Source organism: Ictalurus furcatus, chromosome 13 (genome assembly GCF_023375685.1).
Source record: "Ictalurus furcatus strain D&B chromosome 13, Billie_1.0, whole genome shotgun sequence".
NCBI classification, from domain to species: domain Eukaryota; kingdom Metazoa; phylum Chordata; class Actinopteri; order Siluriformes; family Ictaluridae; genus Ictalurus; species Ictalurus furcatus.
The window spans coordinates 12,305,586-12,329,891 of record NC_071267.1 but is presented as its reverse complement, the minus strand read 5'-3'; the positions used below and the strand labels follow the sequence as shown (position 1 = coordinate 12,329,891).

Here is a 24,306-nt window from a genome sequence, read left to right as displayed (position 1 = left end):
GATTTTCACACAAATCCTAAAAGTAGATAAAGAGAACCCAGTTAAACAAATGAGACCAAAATATTATACTCGGTCATTTATTTATTAAGGAAAATGATCCAATATTACGTATCTGTGAGTGGCAAAAGTACTGTATGTGAAACTTTGCTTTCAGTATCTAATATGACCTGCAGTAACTGCAACTAAATGGTTCCGGTAACAGTTGATCAGTCCTGCACGTCGGCCTGGAGGAATTTTAGCCCGTTCCTCAGTACAGAACAGCTTCAACTCTGGGATGTTGGTAAGTTTCCTCACATGAACTACTTTCTTCAGGTCCTTCCACAATATTTCTATTGAAGGTCAGGACTTTGACTTGGCCATTCCAAAACATTAACTTTAGGGCGGCTGTGGCTCAGGTGGTAGAGCGGGTTGTCCACTATTCGTAGGGTTGGCGGTTCGATTCCTGGCCCACGTGACTCCACATGCCGAAGTGTCCTTGGGCAAGACACTGAACCCCAAGTTGCTCCCGATGGCAAGTTAGCGCCTTGCATGGCAGCTCTGCTAGCATTGGTGTGTGAGTGTGTGTGTGAATGGGTGAATGAGACATAGTGTAAAGTGCTTTGGATTAAAATGCTATATAAGTGCAGACCATTATTCTTCTTTAACCATTCTTTGGTAGAATGACTTGTGTGCATCCACCATTGTACATACATAAATTAATAACCAACCAATCACAGCTGATTCCAGGTTTAGCTGAAGACCTACCCAGGTGTTTTATTTTCCACTTTGTTGCAATCTATACAAAAGTGGAAGTTCTTTGGAATCATGTAAACATGGACCTAATCCATAATAGAGAAGTAGCAGAGAAAGAAGAGTGTTTAAGAGAGGGAGAGGAAGAGGAATAAGTAGGCAATGTGGAAGACAGTCAAGAGGATGAACTGTAGCCTCAAATGAGATTAGGACTACTATCATTGATCATGTTATGAATTATGGTCTATTAATGAGAGCGTGCAGAGTGCTGCCATGCTCATCAATGGCATGGCATGCTGTATGACTAGATATATCTGTGGAAGTTTACAAGAGGACAGGGTTGACAAGAATTACACTGAAAAGTAATGAACTGAATTTACTTGAGTCAAATGAGTACATAAATTCCACATGAATAAAATATTACATCAGCAATTGCAAAAGTAAGTAAACCGAAAGATAAAATTGTGTTCATGTGAGAATGATGCACTCATTTAAATCAAATCAACTGACTGCATCACCTTTTTCAGTGATCTAAAGGATATCCTTAGTGACTGGTAGATATCTTACATATATATGTGTCTCTATATACATATTATTGTTTACATTCTTGGAATTACCATAGTTTAATTTAGTGAATTTTGGACTTACTCCCTATAAAAAGAAAAGAAAAGAAAGCATACTGAAGTATATTGCTGCATTTCTGATTCACCCCAGTAACATATACTGCAGAACAGTGCTGTAGTACTATCAAAATCAAAGACAGAATGGTACATCTTGTAATATCACCTGATGTTAGTGCTTTTCAGGTCGTTGTAGTATGAATGACAGAGTGTTCTTGTTGAGAGACAGCCATTGCTAATGTTCTGGTAGATTTAAATGATTTTGAGGTACATGTATGAAATTCTGATAGTTTTAGTGCATTTTAGATGTGAGCATAACAGATCTGCATGTGTGTGTGTTGCCTAAATGGTTCAGATTGTTTTTCTTCCTAAGCAGTGTATCTCAGCAGTATAAAGCTTTATTAGCTCTCATCATCAAGTAGGGCTTACCTGCTCCCAGTTGAAGTGTGTGTGTGTGTGTGTGTGTGTGTGTGTGTGTGTGTGTGGTCTGTGTACTTGCTGTACTCTCATAATGAGCTGCATGAGCACATGGCTTCTGCATTATCATTTATATTCCTGTCTTGTCATTAAGCAAGACTGGGATAGATTTGAGCTCTGCTTCATCACTGGTTGTTGCCATGGTTAATGGAGGCTGCTTGTTGCTTGTAGCCCTAATCCAGCACTTTATTGGGGGGAAAATCCGCTACAACACTCTGCTTGGGTCTGTTCATCTGTGCCATCTCTCAGCTGCTGACTAATGCTTTTGTTTTGGATCTATCTTGGATAAGTTTGCCAATGAATTTATTTTGCGGGCATAAACAATGCAGGCATGCGATTCCCTCGATGCCCAGAGCACACCACCACCCGCTCCTCCACCCAGCTACAGTTGTTGCCGTGGAAACATACAAAGAGATTTCAAAGCAGACTGCACGAGTTCTGTCACCGTGGCAACAGTTGGCTTTCATCCAGGCATAGTTTGCTCTGTTCAACTAATTTTGTCCAACTGACCAATTCTTTACACATAGACCATTACTGCAAAATACTCATGACTGCATTAGTATTAAACTGTATCATATTCTTTCTACTTAAAAGGCTGGACAATGTCAGTGCATGCTTGCTCAATAATTTGTATACAATATATAATTATATATAATTATATTTTAATAACAACCTACACTTTCATTGGTCATCTCTCATAAGAAAGGGGTCATCTTTTTATGAGCTAATCTCTCATTAATATATATATATATATATATATATATATATATATATATATATATATATATATACATATATATATGTATATACATATATATATGTATGTATGTATGTATGTATGTATGTATATATATACACAGTAGTCTATTTTTTTTTTAATCTAAAGGCTTGTGCACTTGCCTGATACAAAGGCACTGAGACAGATCCTGTCAGAAACAAAAAAGAACTGATATTAGAATTTCCAATGTGCCTCTCAGATCTTAATCACTCAGGATATCATTGCACCATAAAGTGAAAGAACCAATTTGAATATTTCTTTCAAGACAGTACCTCCTGCTAACTGTTCTTATGACCTGCCATGGTTTATTCATCACCTTAATAACAGACTCACTTTTCTAACACTACCCAGATCGTCATTTCTAGAAGCAGTGGCGCATTTTTTTTTTTCTTTTTTGAGTTCATGAACAAGCGTCAAGTGTGTTTTGGAGACAAAGCACTCCTCCCTCATGGTGTCATCTCGACTTAAACCTCGTTATTGGTCACAAAGGACTGATACAGCTAGACAGAGCCTCAGCCTCTTACTCACTTCTGCAGAGTAATCAATAAGACATTCGATGGCCTTTAAAGAAGGCCTGCTGAGGAGCTTTTTATCTGGCTTTGAACAGAGCAGATGGTGAGCCACAAATCGGGTCCACACTGAAATACTGTGAAAGAAGGAGACTCTCTGTACACTCTGACTTTCTCAGACAGCAGAAGACTGGATACATGGTTGGAAGACCGAACACGAAAATATTTAACTTTTTTTTTTCAGTGTTTCAAGAAGAACACTGAGAACCCAATACTTGAGTATTCTTCCCAGTCATCAGTGAAAATCTGTTTGATCTGTGCTCACATACTGCTAATCTCATCGGCAATCCAGTCTCTGTGCTGAAAGTACACATCTCAGTTCTCAGCTCTACTACTATACAAGGAAAGGACACTTTCACTAGAATCTAAAGTAGGATTTTAAGATAATGTGAAAGGTGCAGCAACATTTGAAATTTCTATATGAGATCATTGTCTGGCGTAACATATTACTGGTGTCAGTGGTGGTTTTGTGCATTTAATTGGGTTCTTTCAAACAGCCCATGCAAGAAGGTGCTGCGGTAATTAAAGACAGAAAACTCAGCTCACTTTTGTTCTAGTTTCAGCACACACTCAGGAGAGCAGCTCTACAGAGACTATGTGTAATTAATCTTTGAGAATACTGGTACCTGTATGCCTGTTCTCATGGGTTGTCAATACGGTCAAAATTAAAAAAAAAGTTGAGAAAACGGAGAACTGTATAGGTATAGACTGCACGGATTTGGTGGAAACGGTTTAGCTTTTCAAAAACCTACAGCAATTCATTGTAGAATATACATTTGATGAAGAGGAGAGGGTTTTTTAAAAAAATAATCCAGTTGAGAAGACAAAAAGTAAACAAAAGATCAGGAGACAGAATGCCGTGCTTACAGTCTTTTATTGCCACCTAAGAAAATGGAGTAGAGCATTAGGACTACAGCGAGCACTGCTTTTGAATAAACAGAATCTCCACAGGCAGCTGAAGTGGTTTAAGGAGAGGATATAGATCAACATGATGGTGACATTTTATTGAATAGAAAAATGTGTTGTTTTTGCTGTGCTTAAAATTGCACTGAAATATTTACTGTCTCGCTATCATACAAAAGACTTAAATGAGGTCTGGGAAAAAAAGATCATAGCAGTTAATCAGAAATACATCTGAAATGAAGAACAGTTGCAATATTATCATATCATAAAAGGAATCTACAAATCTCTTTAAAGCTCCATTAAGAGCACATGCGTAATGTGTTTAGCTTTAACGTGTTACTAAATCCACAGCGATGTTTAATTCTCCCACAGAATCAAATAACATAATCCCATTTCAGAAATGATCATATATTAACATCACGAGGCAGAACACGAGAAGGAATCCTTGATTAGTTTAAACACCTGTATGACTAAATCCATTTGATCCTATTTTATGTATAAATATGTCTTGTACCTATAATTCATTTTCAGCTTGTCTGTCTTCAACTCGTCTTTATGATGTGTAATATTGATTGTACTTTTTAACATTTATAAATGTATAACTTGTCTATATTTTAACATGACAGCTGCGGCGAAAGCTTGTGTTTTGTATGAAAATGTTTTGTATGAATTATGTCTCATAATTTCTTTAGAAAGTTTAAGAGGTTTGCTGTTGATGAGATTGTCATCACTGTGTCAGTCTGCTTAATAGATTTAGTAATATTTTATCCCACAGATTAAACTGTATTTAAGAGTTGCATGATGGCCAATGGTGCTTTACAGCTCCAGGTCTGCAGTTCAGTCCTGAGCTCAGGTTAGTGTATGTGTGGCGTTTCACACCACGTTTCCTCTGGGTTCTCCAGGTTTATTTTTAGGTGGCTCTTAAAAAACATGCAGGTAGGCTGCTTGAAATTACTCCTCAGTGTGAATTATATCATGTGATGCTACAATTAATCAAACATATTTATTTCAGTTTTTTTTTATTCAGGTTTTAAAAAATTAGGTAGCAGAAAATGCTTTCGTTCTTTGGTGAATCTGATGTAACTCCATAAAAGAGAATCAGGCATTAGTTCTTATAAAAATGTTATTTTACCTAGCCAGGTAATAGTAGCTATATTTGATGTAAAGGTTTCTAGCTATGTACTGATATACACAGTATATCATTCTCACTCACTAAAACAATTCATTTACGATTCAGATTGCTCTTCATCAGCAGGAAAAAAATATGACATGGACCTATACTCAGTAAACACTATAAGAACTATGGTAAATGCAGTGCAGGGGGGAGATTGCTAGTTCAATGCAGAGCGTCAGCTGCGTCTTCATTGCCATGACAGAATGGACCACAGAGTCTGACAGCTGAATTTGTCTGGGTGCCAAGCAGACTGCAGACCAAGAAAGCTTGATTCTGCTAATTAGGTCACTTGCACCCACTGCCACAATTGAAATTTTTGGCAGTGTAACAAAGCCTCAACACAAACGAGTGCATTCAACCGCTGGATAATTTGAGGCACCTGTTTATAGGTGAAGGAGTGCCAGATGAGAATTGGATTAGAGACCGTACGCTTGCTCCAAGAACCTGAATCGAATCAATTAGCGCTTCTTTTCTTTTCGGCTCATCATCGGAGAAATCCACACAATGCACGCTGACACTTTGGGCTCCCTTCTTGCTCTATTATATCATATCATTTTGGACTTTTGTATGATCAAAAACAAAAGGAGAATGTGAGTCATGAACTGTCTAGAGAGCAGTATGTCATAAAATGATGCACTTGTGTTTTTGGTTATTTCATTCTTTTAAATTGTTTTCCAGATTGCACTCTGGAGCAAAGACGATATGATGTCCTAGAACTCACAAGATGAAAATGTGTGAATATTAATTGATTCTTGATCCAAGTCTAACATACAATATAGAGGCTGAATAGTTGAAACAGTAACTGGGAAAAATGTGTCCAGGAATGCACCAGGCTTTGTATTCTAAAAAAAAAAAAGGCTACATGGAATGGGATTGTTTCAATTGATTTGTCACTTTTGAAGAAATATAACACCAGGCCTTAAGTGTTTTGTACTCACTTTTCCTTGTTTGCAGGATTAATTAAGATAAAGAGCTAAATTCAAACCTATTCCTATCCAACTTCCTGTTAACACTGAAGACAACAATTAAGAAATATTATGGAGAGAATGAAGAAATGTTTATTTTATTCCAATATCATTTCTTGATTTTGAAAGATATCAATATTTCCAAAACAACCACACCCCTTATACTGTGATGCAGCAGAATAAACCTTATTTTCTCATTTGGAATGTACAAGTGAGTGAAAAAGACAAAGAGATCAAATTAAACACACCTTTAACAAGCTAATTCTTGGCACAATGTACTGTATCATTTGCATACATATACTGGTAAGAGTATAAATATATATACTTTAAAAATCAATTTCACCAGAAGGTCTGTGTGGGGGGAAAAAAAGCTTCCCCCCAAATTACTCACTACTGAAATAAAAGTGCTAAAACCCAGTGGTTGCAACGTAGCTGCACATACATCTATTGTCATGAAGAAATATTGTACAACAAGCTTTAATGATTTCAAGAGGATACAATACAACACATTTAAAAAAAAAAAAATCATTTTAACTATACTGAAGGGAGATCAAATACTTGTTTCCAAAGCTAAAGAGCCATCAGGCACAATTTGTGGCAGAGCGATGATGTTAGTTAACAGTGCTTTTTACTCTACAGTCTCCAGTTCACATGCTACCTAATGGCACTGCGCAACAAATACAGCACAAACTGGCTGTATAAGAGATTATACCATTTCTTAAGAATGACATTTCTGGGGGCTTGTTACAAAGCAAATGAATGAATTGGGAGTTTGTTCATCTACACACAATGAGAACTGTTAGTATGAAAATGAAAGGTACAGCCCTAAAATACCAGTCTGTGGTATAACAGTTCACGTCTTTCAAGGGTGTCTTCAAATAAGGCATCTGCCACTAAATATTTTAGATACAATACGTACGCTCTGAGTCTCAGCAGTGTATGAATGATCAGAGAGATAATTGTGTAAAGAGACATCATCTACATCAGCTCTGGTACTGTAAGTAATACTGGCCCTGTGTTCAACATGCCACACTAACCCTTGAACCTTTAGGTTCAGTACTACACTTATTTCCTCTTAATTACTGGAGTAAATATTTATTCCCAATTATTATTCTTGTGTCAGTTTATTAGTTTGCTTTTATTGCTTGTTTACTTTGACTCTTTTCTCATTGATTTGAATTAAAACTGCTTATTATCTCACTGATTGAACACAAACACATCATCATTGGCATGGGTATAAATTATAGTGAACATTTCACAAAAACAATGGAATGTTCCTGGTTCAGCTGTCATTGCTTGCTGACCGCCTGGTTGTGTGGCTGATCATGGTGTGACCGGCTCACATCTGCAGTTTTGCCTCCATTCCACAAGGGGCAGAGTGAAGGTTACAGTCAGGTCAGGATAATGATCCATTTCTCCTGCTCTCAAAGACGGATGAGCCCTCCGGAGACAAGTCATTCTTTCACACAGTCACTTCTGTCTTACTGTTGGTTATGAAGTATGGCTGTGTGGGTAGGTAGTGGTGACTGCGGGCAGTGTGGAGCTCGTTCATCTGGCCCACCATGCAGGGCTTCCTAGGGCCATAGGTCTTGCGCCGACCCACAGTCTCTGTGCCATCCCAGGCCTTCAGCATTCCTGGGTTGGCTATGGTGTTGGAGCTGTAGGCCATATGATGATGTGGCACATGGGGCTTGGTGGGCTTAGGTTTCTGTTCATTCTGCTTAGGGATGGGGATCTCGGTGACGTATGTGGCAGTGGGCTCCACATGCTCCATCCTCATTGTGTGGAGGGGCAGGCTGCCTTTCGCTCCCAACTCTGTCAAGTGGCAGTGCTGCTTGTTGTAGAAGCCCCCGTTGACGTTTGACGCTGACGGCAAAACAGACAAGAATAATGCATGAGGATACACAGAGGTGCAGTTAGAAAGTAATTTGTCTTATTTGGTCATTTTTTTAAGGAATCATTTGATTGATTAAATTTACATTTACAGCATTTAGCAGACCTTATCCAGTATGACTTACAGAAGTGCTTTGTAGTCTCTATCAAAAACACATCCTCATGCTAGATCACTAGGTCAGGGACTAGGAATACCATCAAGCTAAATCCCTAAGAAAACACACAAGGCAAGAGATACTTTTAATAAAAGTTTTAATTCAAGTGCTTGGTGACGAGGTAGCTGTTTAGTTATTGTTTGAAGCCCGTCAATGACTCCACTGTTCGGACAGCAAGTTCATACAACCACCTGAGTACAGGGACAGAGAAGAGTCTGATGCATGTCTTCATTGTATCTTGGGAAATGATGGGTCCAATGGAGCTGTGCTAGTGGCTCAGATGGAGTGTGGTACACAGTACTTCTTAAAGTCCCAGGTCCCATCAGCAGGTCCAGACACATATTCCCTTTCATTACTGTATACCTTTTTGTTATTGTCCTATTAGTTTCAATGTAGTTACAGAATAACACCTAGCCATTACTGAATAATATGCTTTTTTCAATATGTGAGTATCTGAATGACTGGCTGGGAGGGTAAGGGGTTAATATAAATTTTATATTCGAATATTGTACTTATGGCCAGGCTTTATTGCAGGTTATATTTACAAGCCCCGATAGACATTGCATGTCCAATAAAATTGATTCTATTTCACATCAGTCATGTCACAACATTATTTACTTTGTCACATGGTGCTTCTGAAATCCACTGACCATTCAATTCTTATAGTAAAAATGCTTATTGATCTGTAAGTCTGCTTCCTATACAATACAGCTGCATGGTCAGGGCTAATACGGCCACCCCCGAGGGCTCTAATGTTCTCACTGGCATTTGTTTATCAAATGTCTCCTTCTGACCTTTAATCTGTCATGCAGTTCATTGCAACGAGACGCCTGTGTCTGACTGTGTGCTCACTCTGTGCCTCCTCCATTTGGAACACTAATGGTATGTTAAACTTGTTTATAAAAGTCCTCGATTAAAGTTGTTTGCAGGGGGGTTGCAAACAAATATCAGCTCGGTCTATTCAACACGTCTTCGATTGCCTGTAAGAGATTTAAATTAAGCTCAAATGGGTCTCAAATGATATTGAGCAAGCCAACAGTATTATTGGCGCAGTGAGCTTAGTTTTACTAGTTGATCTATTCAGCGATGTCCAGCTTGTTGAGAAATGTGTCCTTTCACCACATGATTCATGTTCACCATAGAATTGTTACTTGAAAGCCCAGCACACTTGTAAATCCTGCTGTGACTTTCTCAGTCTGTGTTTGATGGTTGGTTGCTTTAATGTCCTTGAAGATAAACCTTTCTGGCTCATTTGTCTTGTGGAAATTGAAAGAGACATTGGTTGTAGTCGACTTTTTCCCCCACTGATGCCTGGCCCTATGTATCACTCTCAGAGGCAGAGTCATTAGTTATGAGACAAATGCCCCTGATGAAGTTCAAATATCTATTAAACTGCTGCATTCTTACATTGAGTGATTTCCAACACTGGTTTAAGTAGCTTCGTATTTAAAATTGTAAAACACATGATCACAAAAACTCTAAAATGTCAATGATACAGGTAATCTTTTTTTCATGGCAGATTGTATATGCTGTCTAAAAGCTGTACTGTAGATTTTTGAAGACACTGGTCGACAGAGAATGCAGTGAAATCCGATACCATCTCTCATTCAAAATAGTTATAGGTCAGTTCCTTAAGAAGGAGAAATGGTAATCAAATGCTTATTTAGCATCTGACAGAATCATTTGGCACCAAAGTACACAACTGAACTATGAACTTACAGAAATTATCTTGGATAGTGTTACAGGAAAAAAAAACAACCTATATTCTATGGCATTGCAGAATTGATTCCAGTAACTAAATTTCTTAAAACATATCGTGACTACTAATTGTGAAATATTTTAAGTAGCAATACACTTTTATTTATTTATTTGGCTCACAAAATCAACAGCATAAAGCTTCATTTCTAATTACAACCAAAATACTCCACCATTTTCAAATCTGACGGTGGAACCCTAAATTCCCAGGACCTGTTTGTGTGACTTGTATTTTTCACTCTACATGCATTTCTTATTAGATTAACTGTAGTTACTAAATAATATGGGGAAATATTAATAATATGTTCAGTTCTTTTTAGGATCAAAATAGCTCAGATACCAAGCTGCCATACAGGCTTAATGGAAGGGAAATTGGTTCCTTTATGAGTGGTACAGCATGTGGCCTGAGATTTGCTGCCATAAAATGATATAAGCTATCCTCATAAGATGCCTTTCCTAGTGTGGTCCTATATTAGTTTTTTTCTCTAAATCCAAGGAAAATTCAATACCTGGTGACCTTAGAGATGCATTCAGGGCAAAGCAAAGATAAGTATCGATTGGAAGAACTGTGGCTTATCAGCTCCCTTTTGCTACTTTGGGAATTGTCAGGGAAAAGCAATTAAATAAATAAAATAAAAATAACAGTGACTCCAGGGAGTCCATTTTTCTCTTTTAAATGGTTTCTCAGTGATGAGAAGAAATTAGGTGGTCAGATTGTGCTTGCAAGCTGCAACAGGAGAGGAAAGCACACCTGCACTGACACGACTGAATACCTTTCATGCTCAAATGATACTCATTTCCAGGGCTCTGGCTAAATGAGAGACGCAAAGGTAAGTGGCAGACGATGGGACACTCATGTATCATAATGTTGGGAAAGAGCCATGCATTGCTTGAATGCAGTTATGATTTAGTTGGCTGTTCTTACAAACTGAAATGTTGAAATTATGTCTATAGAAACCGAGATGAGATATAAACTCAACTATTTCTCATGTAAACTACTGGTATTACAGTACAGCAAGGAAATATTAGTGTATTATAACACACATTCATTATAAAGCATAAACATACATGCAAAGCACACTTTATTAGGAACACTATAGTAATACTGGGTAGGGCCTCCCTTTGCTCTCAAAACTTCTTCATGAAAAATTCTTCATGTCATAGACTCCACAAGATGGTGGAAACATTCCTTTGAGATTCTGGTCCATGTTGACATGATAGCATCACACAGTTCCTGCAGATTTTTCAGGTGCACTTTCATGCTGTGAATCTCTCGTTCTATCACATCCCAAAGGTGTTCTACTGGATTCAGATCAGGTGACTGGGAAGGCCACTGAAGAACACTGTACTCATTGTCCTGTTCATCAAACCAGTTTTAGATGAGTTTTGCTTTGTGACATGGTGCATTATCATTCTGGAAGTAGCCACTGAAGATGGGCCATGAAGGGATGTACGTGATAATTGATTGGTATTAACAGGCCCAAAGTGTGCCAAGAAAACATTCCCCACACCATTACACCACCTCCACCAGCCTGGACTGTTGACAAAAGGCAGGTTGGGTCCATGAATTCATGCTGTTGGTGCCAAATTCTGACCCTACCATCTGTGTGCATCGATATTCATCAGACCAGGCTACGTTTTTCTAGTCTTCACCTGTCCAGTTTTGGTGAGCCTGTGCACTGAAGCCTCAGCTTTCTGTTCTTGGCTGAGAGAAGTGGAACCTCTGCTGTTGTAGCCCATCTGCCTCAAGGTTCAACATGTTGTGCATTCTGAGATGCTTTTCTGCCGAACCGGTCTGGCCGTTCTCCATTGCTCTCTCTCATCAACAAGGCGTTTCCATCCACAGAACTGCCGCTCACTTGATGTTTTTTCTTTATTGCACTTTACTGCATTTTCTTTATTCTGAATAAACTCTAGAGACTGTTGTGCATGGAAATCCCAGGACAGCAACAGTTATATAAATACTCAAACTAGCCCATCTGGTTCCAACAATCATGCCATAGTCAAAATCACTGAGATCATATTTTTCTGATGGATGATGTGAGCATCTGTATCTGCATGATTTTATCCAGTGCACTGCTGCCACATGATTGGCTGATTAGATAATTGCATGAATGAGTAGGTGTACAGGTGTTCCAAATAAAATGCTCAATGAGTGTATCTTATGGTAAAGAACCACATATTTAATACAGAATCTGATATCAATTCAGAAACATGCTGTATGGTTATGGTCTCTTTTCCAAAGAGTGTTAACTATATCTTGGCCTTACCAACAGCCTTTAGTGAGGCGTATTTATTGAGTTCTTTGCCAGGTTGCTGCTGCTCATACACATGGGCCAACTGGCTGAGGACAGGGTAGGGGTGGGCCTGGTTCACGCTGTGCATTTGGGCTCCCTCTGAAATAAAAAGAGAAAATGCAAGTTGGTTAGAGACTTGCATCATTCCTTGACTTCAAGTATTGAATATATATCAGAATTATTTGTGACTATGAGGAGGGTTGGGTCTGGTCTAAATTTCTTTCTTCTCAGACCTAACATCACCACCTTGGGGATCTTATTACAGAACAACAAAAATGTCATGGGGATTTTTAGACCCAGTATCTGAAAACACAGAAACTTTTTTTTACACAGATCAACAAAGGCAATTATTTCAGCATTATGTGCCTCTAAAGGACAAATTAGCAAACAAAAGAGCCAGTGGATTGATGCTTGCAGTGTATGTACACGGTCAATGTCACCAGTCCCTCTTCCATTAATGTGGCAGTCACCGACAGAGACAAATGAAGAAATGATGCACACGTGCAGCAGCTCTAGTGATTTCAACACTCACCTTGCTCTGGAAGGTGGAGATAGATTGTCAACAGTGAATGACGATCAATGCAGTGTAACCTGTCTGGCGTATCTGTCAGCGAGTAGCTCCTGTTGTGACTAATTAATCACTTAGCCTTGCTGCAGGGTTGCTGACAAAACGTCAGCGCCAAGCGCCATGCAATGAGTCACACAACACCAGTCAACGTGCTGAATCCACCTCCAGAGAGTACACTCAAATACGATATACCACACAGTATTTCACAGAGTAAACAAAGGCAGCAATGTTGAATGGATTCTGCCTCTATAACTGGAAGGTGTTTATGCCTCTTTCCTTAGCACTTTCTTCAACATGTCTCAACACTGCATCATTAATCACACATGTAATTTAATCCAAAATTGGATATTTTAGGATAAAAGAATCAGTTGCCAGAAAGACAAATTTATTACCTTCATATTAGTATTCATATATATTCATATTAGTGCTGCATTTCCTCCTGACAGTTCAAGCTTCCCAATTAAATATTGACTGATGTCTGTATGGGCAAAAGTGCCTAGTTTGTGTTATTTACTCTCTGCCCTCAAGGGATGTGCACTGCAACACCTATACTTTATAGCTCTCCATAAATGAGGAGATCTTTGGGCTGTTAAAAATGAAAGTGTGTGCAAAAACAGGATAGACATATCTGAATAATATTTCGATATTGTATATTTCAAAACTTTGGATGGTGCTCTAATTTAAATAAATTGTATTTATTTGAATTTATCAGGACAAATTTACTGTGGCAGCTTGAAAAATTGGTCATTTACATTCTCTTATTCAAGCCATAAAAGTTCACAAAAAGCTCACTTTTTTTTTTATTTTTTATTTTTTAGGGAAAAGTCAGAGAACTTGCATCTTTTTAGTGGAGCCTAAACTATCACTCAGCTATGTGGTGAAAAGCATGAGGTGGACAATTCAAGAATAATTGCATACCAAACCAGAAACCTGATAGAATTTAGAAGATCTGAAGTGACAAGATAACATCAATAACAACACATTTTTATAAAGAACTTTTGCTTTGGACAAAGTCGCTGCTGTTACATGCTGTTCATTTTGTTCACCACAGATTTCTCAGCCTACTCACTTGAAAAATTGACAAAAGTAGCAGCTAAGTGGGAGTGATCCCATGCTTGGTTTTGTTCAATTGCTATATCTCAGCGTGTTTTGCTTTGTGTTTGGATCTGACTCATCTCTACAGGGAAAGTTTCCTCCCAAGTTTTCAGCTGCAAATTGCCTCTACATCATCTTATCCACATGCTTGTCTCTTGTCATGTGAACACATCTGTTTTTTGTTCCATTTATGATGCATAATATGACACATGGTATCCACCACCCACATCACATGGAAGTGAATGGAAGTGAAATACGTATTCAGCTTCTATCAGACTGGATTCGGCCATTCATAACTGGCACTTTTAAAAGAAAAGCAAAGAGCTTTGTAGAAATTGTACACTCACTTACTTATGTATACAGCACTATATAGATCTGCAGAAAAGGAGACACCAGGTCAAATTCATACAACAATTACTTGAAAGTGCACCACAAATACGTTATCTTGCCATGCCCTTTCATAAACAGTTGGAACATCAGCAATATTATGTAGGCTAGTCATACCATCATTATGCACTGTGGTACTTTTGCATGGAAGTAAAATGCAGTGATACTACACTGAATTTCTATAGCACCATGGTTAATAATATAGTGAACCATCCAGAGAAAATGACTGAGAATTGACAACAAGGCAAAATAACAGCACCTGAAATGTGTTAAGTGGGGAACAATTTCATACGTTTGCCTATCTGGCAAACTGACAAAAAAAATAGACAAGAATACACATTATTATATTAGACAGTGTTTGGAGCTGTTACTTTATCCCAACCGTTGACTTACAGCTGAGGTGAAATTTTGACTGGGATTTTTGAGGAAGGGTTACGACTGAGGCATTTATAATACACATGCAACCATTTTAACCTCGAATTGAATAAAATAACAGCATGGTTTCTACAGTATGATGAATATCAGATACAGTGTATTGGGTCTTGTAGAAGGTGTGAGATTTGTTAGACTGGTGCTACAAACACTAATGTCCTCATAATAAACTCCATGTGGTCATTAATTCATTTCTTCTCAATACTGCATAATAGTATATATTTGCTTTTCAAAACAACAAACAATGAAACAAACAAACAAATAAAAAGCTTCCAGTGCAAAAATCCAAGCCAATCAGTGTACAGTTGTGACTGTCAGACCAAAGGCAGTGAAGTGTGTTTTAAACGCTATCTGTGACAGGCAGACTGCAAGTTTTTCCATTTATTTAAAAAAACCCCAAAGTATTTAATTTGAAAGAGTTTCATTTACTTTATTATTTGTTGGGCTATGATGGATACTAGGGAGTAGCAGATCATATTGTCTTTTCTCACAGCAAATGAAGAATATCTTTGCATGACAAACACACAATCCAGTTGATTAACAGGCAGGTGAGATCTCACTAATCTGAGAATGTATTTATTCATATTTATTTTATTCATAAACCAAACAAAATCCCTAGTGTACATAGATGTGTAACCATAGCGGAAAAGTGATTTTAAATAAATAAATAAAAGTATGGGATGATGAGCACACTGTGATGGTCAGAATTATAACATCAAAAGACAGCAACAACTTTGCAACAGGTGGTTTCTAATAATGTTCATTTTCAAAGCGATTTCTCTCTGACAGCACAATCAATCAGATCCCCAAATGAACACGCTCCAATAAACCTCAGATATGAGCAAAAGCTGACAATACATCATTTTTAGCACAGCTTAAAACGACACTAGAGCAAAGCTGCAGATGTGCATGTGTCTTCACAGCCAGAAGATTCATACCTTGCATACATTGATATACAGTCATAAATACATGTAAGGGAAATATATTACAGATGTGAACATGAGTATTAAGGTAAAGGGGACATGAGATATACTACAGGGCATGAAACCAAGAATAAAAGTGGGGATATGACCCAATCGAAGGTAAATCTGGATCAACAGGTGCGGATCATGTACTGGACTATACAGCTATATTAGGACTCGAAGATATGGAAGTCAGCAGCAGTAACAATGAACTACCACAAGGAATCAAACAAGGTGATAGAGTATATCATTCAGTTTTAAATACAGCAGTTCCAAGCTCCTCCTTATCTCCTTATCACAGAGGTGTGAATATAAATAACATCATTCATTCAGTAACCTCTTTATCCTGATCAGGGTCATGGTGAGGGAAGCCTATCCCAGGAACACTGTGCTTCGAGGCAGGACAGACAAGCTCAGGATTGAACAAGGAACCCTTGAGCTTGAGGCAGAAATGTTACCCACTGCGCCTCTGTGCTGTCCATAAATAATTGTGCTTCAGTCCTGAATAAAAGTCCTGTCCAAAACCCTTTACTTAATCCTACTTAGTGTATGTGCAAATCGTAAGTGCTGTGAACCCTGAAAGAGTGTTCTCCTAATTCAGAACCTTGTTGTTCTTCTACCACTACCTTTTTAATTCTTTATCAGCCTGAAAAGAGGCTTTCAGTTAGACCGCCGTAAACTATGCATGCACATTTTCTTGTGTGATATCTGGGACAACAGCCCCTCACTTTCTCCTGGCCTAAAAAAATGAACCTCTTGCCCTAATCGTTGAAATTACCCCAGCTTTTCATGTAAAGCTAATGCCACTCGAATAGCAACAACCACAACACCAAATTCTTCATTTATTTGTATAGAAAATTAAGCCAGTGATGTTGAGATTCCATTTACACAAGGATCCTGTGAAAAAAAACAAACTTGAAACGAGTATGCTGTATAAAAACTAGACAAAATAAAGTAAAAGGAAAAATAATAAGAACAAATTAGAACACAACCACAAAATCTAAATTATGCAAAAATATATATAAAAACAAGATTAAATAATAAACAAATCAAAAAAACACAAAACAAGTTTTTCCTCCAAACTGTTACATAATACATAATAAAATGATGTACATACATTTGATGTAATTTAGAGATGTAGTTGCTATAAAATTTGTAATAGCCTTCATGCATTAATAAACAAACACCACTGAATGTGTGTCTAAAAGCCAGGGAGGCGCCTGATTCAAATGGACAGCCATCAGCTATGTAAAACAGGAGATGTATGTGCCCTATTCCATTTCAAATGCTGATTTGCAAAATGTCATCTCTTGGAGATGAGCTGTCCATCAAAGCTTGTTAGGCTGGTGATGAATCTGGTTTATGAGTGTATGTCTCTCCTTGGCTTCACCAAGGATTTGTACGCAGAGGCAAGGGCTCCCAAGTGGCACAACAGAAAAGCATTTGCCTTATAGTCTGGAGGTCATGAAATTGAATCCTGACAATACCGTAGCCATCCGTGGCCGGGAGTCCAAGAGAGTATAATTGGCTCTGCTCTCAACGTGGTTAAGATGGCATTACTCTCTACCCTGTCAATCAGAGCAGCACTAACCTGTCTTGGGCATTTGTGGGCATCATGTACCGTATGTGGCAGGTAGCACTTTTCTGCCCTTTGATATAGCATGAGCAGTAGTTCAATAAAGACAGTGGACTGGCTTCATGTGTTTTGGAGGAAGTACCTGTTAGCCCTCATCTTGCCTGGTTGATAGCTATTGTGTGATACAGGCGAGCTAGCTAGCTAGTAGGTAGGATATGGCAATGGTGAAAATCAGAAGCAATCTAAAGCCAAAGCAAGAAACATATACAACAACTCATATGGCTCTGTTTGTTCAAAACAAACACAGAGACAAACATATGATAAGCACTATTCATTCAAGTGCTAAAGCAACCTTCAGTAGTCCAGCACATGCTATAAGATGTAGTGTATACACAGAAGTTTAGACAAGGTGGGCTAATTCATGGGTTCAGACCTGTTGCAAGTAGGAAAGTGCAAGGAATGGTGAGTTATATTGTACTTTAATCTGCTCAGTCTCGGTGCTCTGATGAAGGAATATGCCATGTTGGTATTGTAAAGCAACTTTGCTCTACTGGACTGGATTCTCATCGCCTTGCTGGTTTCCTTGGGGAATATGTGAACAACTAAGGGCAGGATTAGTGTAATGTTTATGATTACAGTTACTTAACTGTTATCCCTGTCTTCTCCTGATGGAAGCAGAATACTTATTTTAAGCTCCATGCACTGTCAGATGGAGGTGCCTCGCTAAATCAGTGACATCTAACCATGTGTTCTTATCCAAGCCTGAGATGCATGTCCTTGTGTTTATGATTTGGCCATTCTCGTAGTGATAGTAATGCCACTGTTCGTGGTGATGATCTTTTAGTGCTTTGGGTGTGCCTGTGTCCTACCATTACAGCCGTTCACTACTTATGTTTGCAGGACAAAGGTGACTGAAATAGAAGTGACAATTTGTGGGCAGTGATTCAAATGTAAGGTCTTCCTTTAACAAGCAGGAAGTGGTCTTAGAGCCAGCTTCCACGTTACTCTCTCTGGCTAGCTTTTCCTGGTCAGATCTTAAAGGGGGAGAGTTTAGTGATAATAATCTGCCATACCAAGAAAGTTTTCTTTACGCTGAGTCAAGATAAATTCTTTAAAGCCTTCACATTATTTTCTTGTGGTACAAGTAGGTCCCTGTATATATGGTCCTGTGACCATAGATACATATCCTGGCATTTTTTTGGGTTAACTATTAGCCTGGCCCTATGTAGTGTGTCTTGTCTTTGGCATGAGCAGCAATTCATAGTCCTGGTAGGTCTGTTGTAGATTTGCTCCTGTGTATGAGGCTTCCTGCATACTTTGAACTACAGACCCAACATATTTTCTTTGCTGTTGCATCTGCAATATCATGAGAGCTGCTGTTCCTATGGTAATTTGGTAACACCGAGCAGTCCACACAGCCTCCTGCCAGAAGCTGGATGGCAAGCAGCATATTGTATCCCAATTGCAAACACCCTCACATACTGTATCCTACTCTTGTGCGTCAAGATGTGAATTGTTCTTAGAATGAGGAGCCTACAAGGATCTTTCATTAACCAGACCATAAATGGAGTGCCCTACTCCTGATTTCTTTGAGGATTCTGACATGTAGCTGTCAGGAGATCCAGGTTATGACCTTCTATTGAACTACCACCTTTGGGTAGTGATGGATGTGGTCTGCCATAATGTTCTGGGTCAGAATCTTCTCTCTGATTATCCTCAACCAGTTGTACCAGATGGATCTTAGGCTGGGATTGGGAAAATTGTCAGCCAGGAAAATTTAGGTCATCCTGGACACAGTTAATTCTGGTGGAATAGCAACAATAGCACTGTGGAATATATGATTTATTCTACTGCACAAACATGTCACCACTTAGATCAGTGTTTTCTCCATTTGAGGGTGCACACTTGCTTGAAGCTGAAACCCACCAGGTAGGGCCTTCCTCCTGCCAGCAAGTTACTTATCTTGCAGTGGGGGAGTTGGGATCCACTGCTGGTACCTGCTGCTTTGCTCCATTGGTGTTTCTTCCTTTCAGGGTCTAGGAAAAGTGGGTTCCTATCTCTGGCCCAACATTACCAGCAGGTCGATTTTTGTAGTGCTTAGTCGCTTCCACTTCCTGTAGAGCCTTTCAACTGCTTTTTAAAAATAAATACGTTAGTGATCCATTGTCAGCCCCTTGATTACTTGGGCAGCTGACAGAAAATCCCAGTGTGGTTAGTGGCACATCATGCAAAGTAGGTATCTGCTGAACTGTATTGGTATCCTGCATATAGCCCCAATTGTTGAATTGGGTTGCAGCTAGGGATGCAGCGAAATGAAAATTCTTGGCTGAAGCCGAAGCTGAATATAATGAAAAACTTGGCCGAATGCCGAAGGCTGAATACCGAACACGTTTTTTCACATTTTTTCCATTTATTTTGCCATTTTTTTCACCATTGCATAAATTAAATAGTCAAAATGTGCTTTTTACTATTTTGTCTTGCTTTTCAAAGAAAGAAAATCAATTACAAAAACTACAATTTCAAAATATTTATTTAACACTGAACATTTTTTTTTTCATTCCAGCAGGCATAGGCTACCAACAAGGCACAATATAACTTTAATAAATATATGAGTAAAATAAAAATATTTTGATGTGGTCATCTTTGAGCCCCCCTTGAATAGCCGATGTTAGGCCTATAACTGACTGCTGAAAGAATGGAACACTCTGAAGCCTACAACAAAAAAGTGCATTAAAAAGTGCATTGACAAGAGTGCAAAAAATGGTTCTCTTCGGTTCTATACGGCTGATTATATTGGGGATATATACCGCTCGTATTGCTATTTTCGGCCGAATAATTTCGGTTGCCGAACATTCGGTGCATCCCTAGTTGCAGCAGTGGTCAGTCTTAATCCTATTTGAGAGTGGATTTGAGCTGGCTATAGTAAATGGCAACGATGACAATGCCTCTCCAGACTAGGCTGTCCTGGGAGGTAATAATGAAGAATTTGGGTCCTGTTGTGCTTTTCCCACCCTTTGCAGGGGTGATACATACCACATTATCTTCCATAACTAGCTTAGTTAGGAACCTCCACATCCTGCAGTGGGACTCCTATGTCTGTTTGTAGTGTGTTCACAGTAGATTTTTCACACAGACAACTCCTGTGTGATGTGATGTTCTCGGACTGAGGCGATGCAGATTCAGTTGGTCTATTGTCTGCAGAGACATCAGTGAAGACATCCGAGAGAGAGTGATGATAAAAAACAAAGCACAGTTTCCACTTATCCTTCATGCTTATACTTATCCTGTCCATTCACATGATGTCAGCTGGGGTGCATAAGGACATTGCCTCCAGCTACTATAATCCTGCCCAGCCCTGCCTGGAGAGCATGTGCTATAGTTTGTTTTGTTATGGCTGGCCTCTTTGGTGGCAGTGAGCTCACTGTCCACATTTGCTTATTTTATGGCACTTCACTTACAGTGGTACCACTGGCTGGCTAGGGTGTGCCATTTATTTTACCTCTGTGTAGTTTATCTTTGTATCTGTTGTATCTGTTGTACCACCCTTAGTCTCTGGAATGCTCGACATTTGATCATCTACTGGGATTGAATATGCCCAGGTTACTAGAAATCAAACCGTAAAAAGACCAAGACAACAGTGCAACCATGAGACACCTTTCCAGAAATTCATTAAAGATACATGAGAATATTTTGGAGCTGCACATCTCTAGGGATGATAGTGTGAGAAGGGCAGCTGGGCCCATGAGTGATTTCCGTTCCACATCAGAGAGGACTTTTCTTCTCATCTCTGCCACTTGTTTTTGACATTAGCAAAATGCAGGCAGCACAGACATAATTTCAGCACTCTGATTGCAAGATGCCAAGTATTATCTCCTCAGAGGCTTATCTTGCCCACCCTGTGATGCTTATTTTTGTGCTTATATCAGGGTATTAACCAGCAGTCAAACAAGCTTGTGTGGCCAAATTCTATGTGACATTTTGTCATACATATTGTAGGATTACTGTAATAGGCACAGTGAACTGAGAAAGTCTGGCAATATATGCAATTTATAGCTTAAATGAAATGAGACAGGACTGTGATAATGCTAATATACTAGAAATGATGCCTTTATCTCTAATATTAACTCTATTAAAACATATTAAAATAGCTCATTTCTAACAATACAATTAAAAAAAATAATTGCAATACATTTTAAAAATATCACTATTGTAACATTGCTATTTTCACAAAATGTATCATTCCCAGTGCATATTATCATGGGAAATATATTCAGTAGAGGTAGAAGATCAGAATGCTATCATCTGCGAACAATGAGAATCATATTTAGAATTTTTAATATCAGAGATAGCAGCTTTGTATGATGTATATTGTCAGCTTTGGCTTTTGATAATGGAATGCAGTGATTCCATTGTAAATCTCATATCCCCTGATTCCTTTTTCAATTCCCACCCACTAGCTAGCGCTCCCCTGTCACGCACCAGCTATAGACCATAGCGGGTGAAAGCTAGCATGTGCTTCTTCTGAGACTTGTGAAGCCAACCACCACATCTCATCACAGGGCAGCTGAACACACTCGAAGGAAATCTCTAACTGTCCTCTTCTGAATACATGAGCTCACAGGGGAGGGTGTAATGTGATCCCTCTCAACCAGAGAGCATAACCAATTATGCTCTCTTGGACTCCTGGCCACAGATGGCTGTGGCATCGATGGGATTTGAACTTATGGTCTCCCAATGATAGGGTGATTTTCTGTTGCAGCACTCGAGATCCGCAATTTTTGTGATACGATGTGCACTGTGATTTTAGTTGTGTATGCGCCTGTATTTTTCCGGACACAAAGCAAACTGGCGATCATGATGGTTTATGTATCAATAGATGCACTATGCATCTACTCTTATCTTCTCTTTTGGAATGCTCATAAGGCCAAAGCCTTAGCAACCATGTTCAAGAAACATGGCAGAAGATCTGCTGATTAAAATAAATAAATAAATAAAAACCACGGGGGGAAAAAAAATATGTGAAGGCACGAATTTCTTCTGAGGAAAAAATTAATTGTGTAATAGGGAATCCCATAGGGAGCCAGAAAAAGCCCTTTGGCAAAGATTAAAACTCTTTCACCAACTAAGAACATAGCAACTTTGCCTGCAGATATCGTTTCTATATGGTGATATTGCACATCATGTGCATGAACAGTACCATGACTGGTTGATGTGAAGCAAAACACTCTTAGCCATGAATATTTGGTTATCATTTTATATATTTGTCTGTTTTCCCCTAGGAGTTTAACCTAAATCAGATAACACTGTACAATTACTTTAAAGAAATTTGCCTTCCATTTGAAGAACCTGGAATAGAGGTCTTGCTGAAATATCTCAGATATCAATCCTCTCTCTCTCCCTCTCTCTGTCTCACACACACACACATGCGTACTGTTCTGTGTTGCATCATGGTCCTGGAGAAACGATATTTAGTTCCAATGTATACAAGCTATATAAGGAAATGACAATAAAAACCCACTTCACTTGACACACATACCTAACCTATACGGGCACTTGTAGGTCCACAATTACTGACTGCACAATTGTACAATTTGTCAGACAACCTCTATCCCATCAGTTTTAAGAGAAGTGTATCAGGTACAGTGGCATTGCCATGTTCTATGCATGCTTTTTGTTCACTTTATTAAATAAGCCTACCTTGTTGGTCCATCTTGTAAGTATACATGGAAATCATCTTCTTGACTCTCATGAGTGATCAGTGTCTAACAATAGGACACAGTTGGATGGGTATGTTTGATGGACTGACTGTTCTCAAACCAGCAGTGATACTGAGGTTTTTAAAAAAGTTCATCTGTGCCTGATATACAGTACTCTAGCAACAAATGTGCTACAGTCATTAACTGTACATTTGCAAAATGCAACTATAAGTTAAGTGTACCTGATGAATGGGCATTTAATGTAGGTTTGTGTTTACGCCAACCTCTGCTTTTGTCTGTCTTGCTCATAGGAACATCTTATACTTATTTCTCATTTTTACATATTGTATCATGTTATACACTATATAACTAAATGTGTGAGGACACCGGACTGTCACACCCATATGTGCTTTTTTGAACATTCCCTTCCAGATTTATTCCCCTTTTGCTGTCATAATAACCTCCAATAACTCTCTTGGGAAGGCTTTCCACTAGATTTTTGAGTGGAGCTGTGGGGATTTGTGCTCATTCAGTTGTAAGAGCATTAGTGAGGTCAAGCAATGTGAGGAGGCCTGGGAAGCAGTCGGTGTTCCAATTTAACCCAAAGCTGTTCAGTGGGATTTGAGGTCAGGGCTCTGTGCAGGTCACTTGAGTTCTTATACTCCAACCATGTCAAACCATGTCTTTATGGAGCTCGCTTTGTGCACAGTGGCATTGTCATGCTGGAACATGTTTGGACCTCTTAGCTCCAGTGAAGGGAAATCGTAATGTTACAGCATACAAAGACATTCTAGACAATTGTGTGCTTCTAACTTTGTGGTAACAGTTGGATGAAAGCTTAAATATGGGTGTGATGGTCAGGTGTCCACAAACCTTTGGCCATATAGTGTATTTTCAGTCAGAGATGGCATGTTTTATACACATTATATAGTGTAGGTATATTCATGATCATCTTATTAATACTCATTACTAATCCTGAACACAAGTAATTTGAGGAGGACCGTTTTGAGGTGGCATTTTTCAAAAATCTTCAGTGTGCTACAAAATTCCCTATCTTCCATGATGGTGAGATTTTGTCCATGTAAAATCTGAGCTGAACAGACATAACAGAAATTATTCCAGTCTCTGTCATGTGAAATGATAAACAGTTTAACAGTTTAAATGTTCTGCTGAAAAAAATCAATTAATCTGTCACTTCATTGTAGAATACTCCATGTAATGAAGTGCATATTTTTTCTGTGTGTGTGTGTGTGTGTGTGTGTGTGTGTGTGTGTG

At 38.7% G+C, this 24,306-nt stretch overlaps 1 protein-coding gene across 1 annotated transcript in view; it reads right to left on the bottom strand.

Moving 5' to 3' along the window:
* Positions 1-5,016: 5,016 nt before the first annotated feature.
* Positions 5,017-24,306, bottom strand: part of shisa9a (shisa family member 9a) — a 29,086-nt gene continuing 9,796 nt past the window's right edge. Inside the window, exons 3-4 of the mRNA XM_053640323.1 lie at positions 12,289-12,414; positions 5,017-8,081 (exon numbers count right to left, since the gene is read on the bottom strand). Of these exons, the coding sequence (XP_053496298.1) occupies positions 7,678-8,081; positions 12,289-12,414 (530 nt within the window). The 3' untranslated portion in view covers positions 5,017-7,677. The remainder of the gene's footprint in view (positions 8,082-12,288; positions 12,415-24,306) is intronic.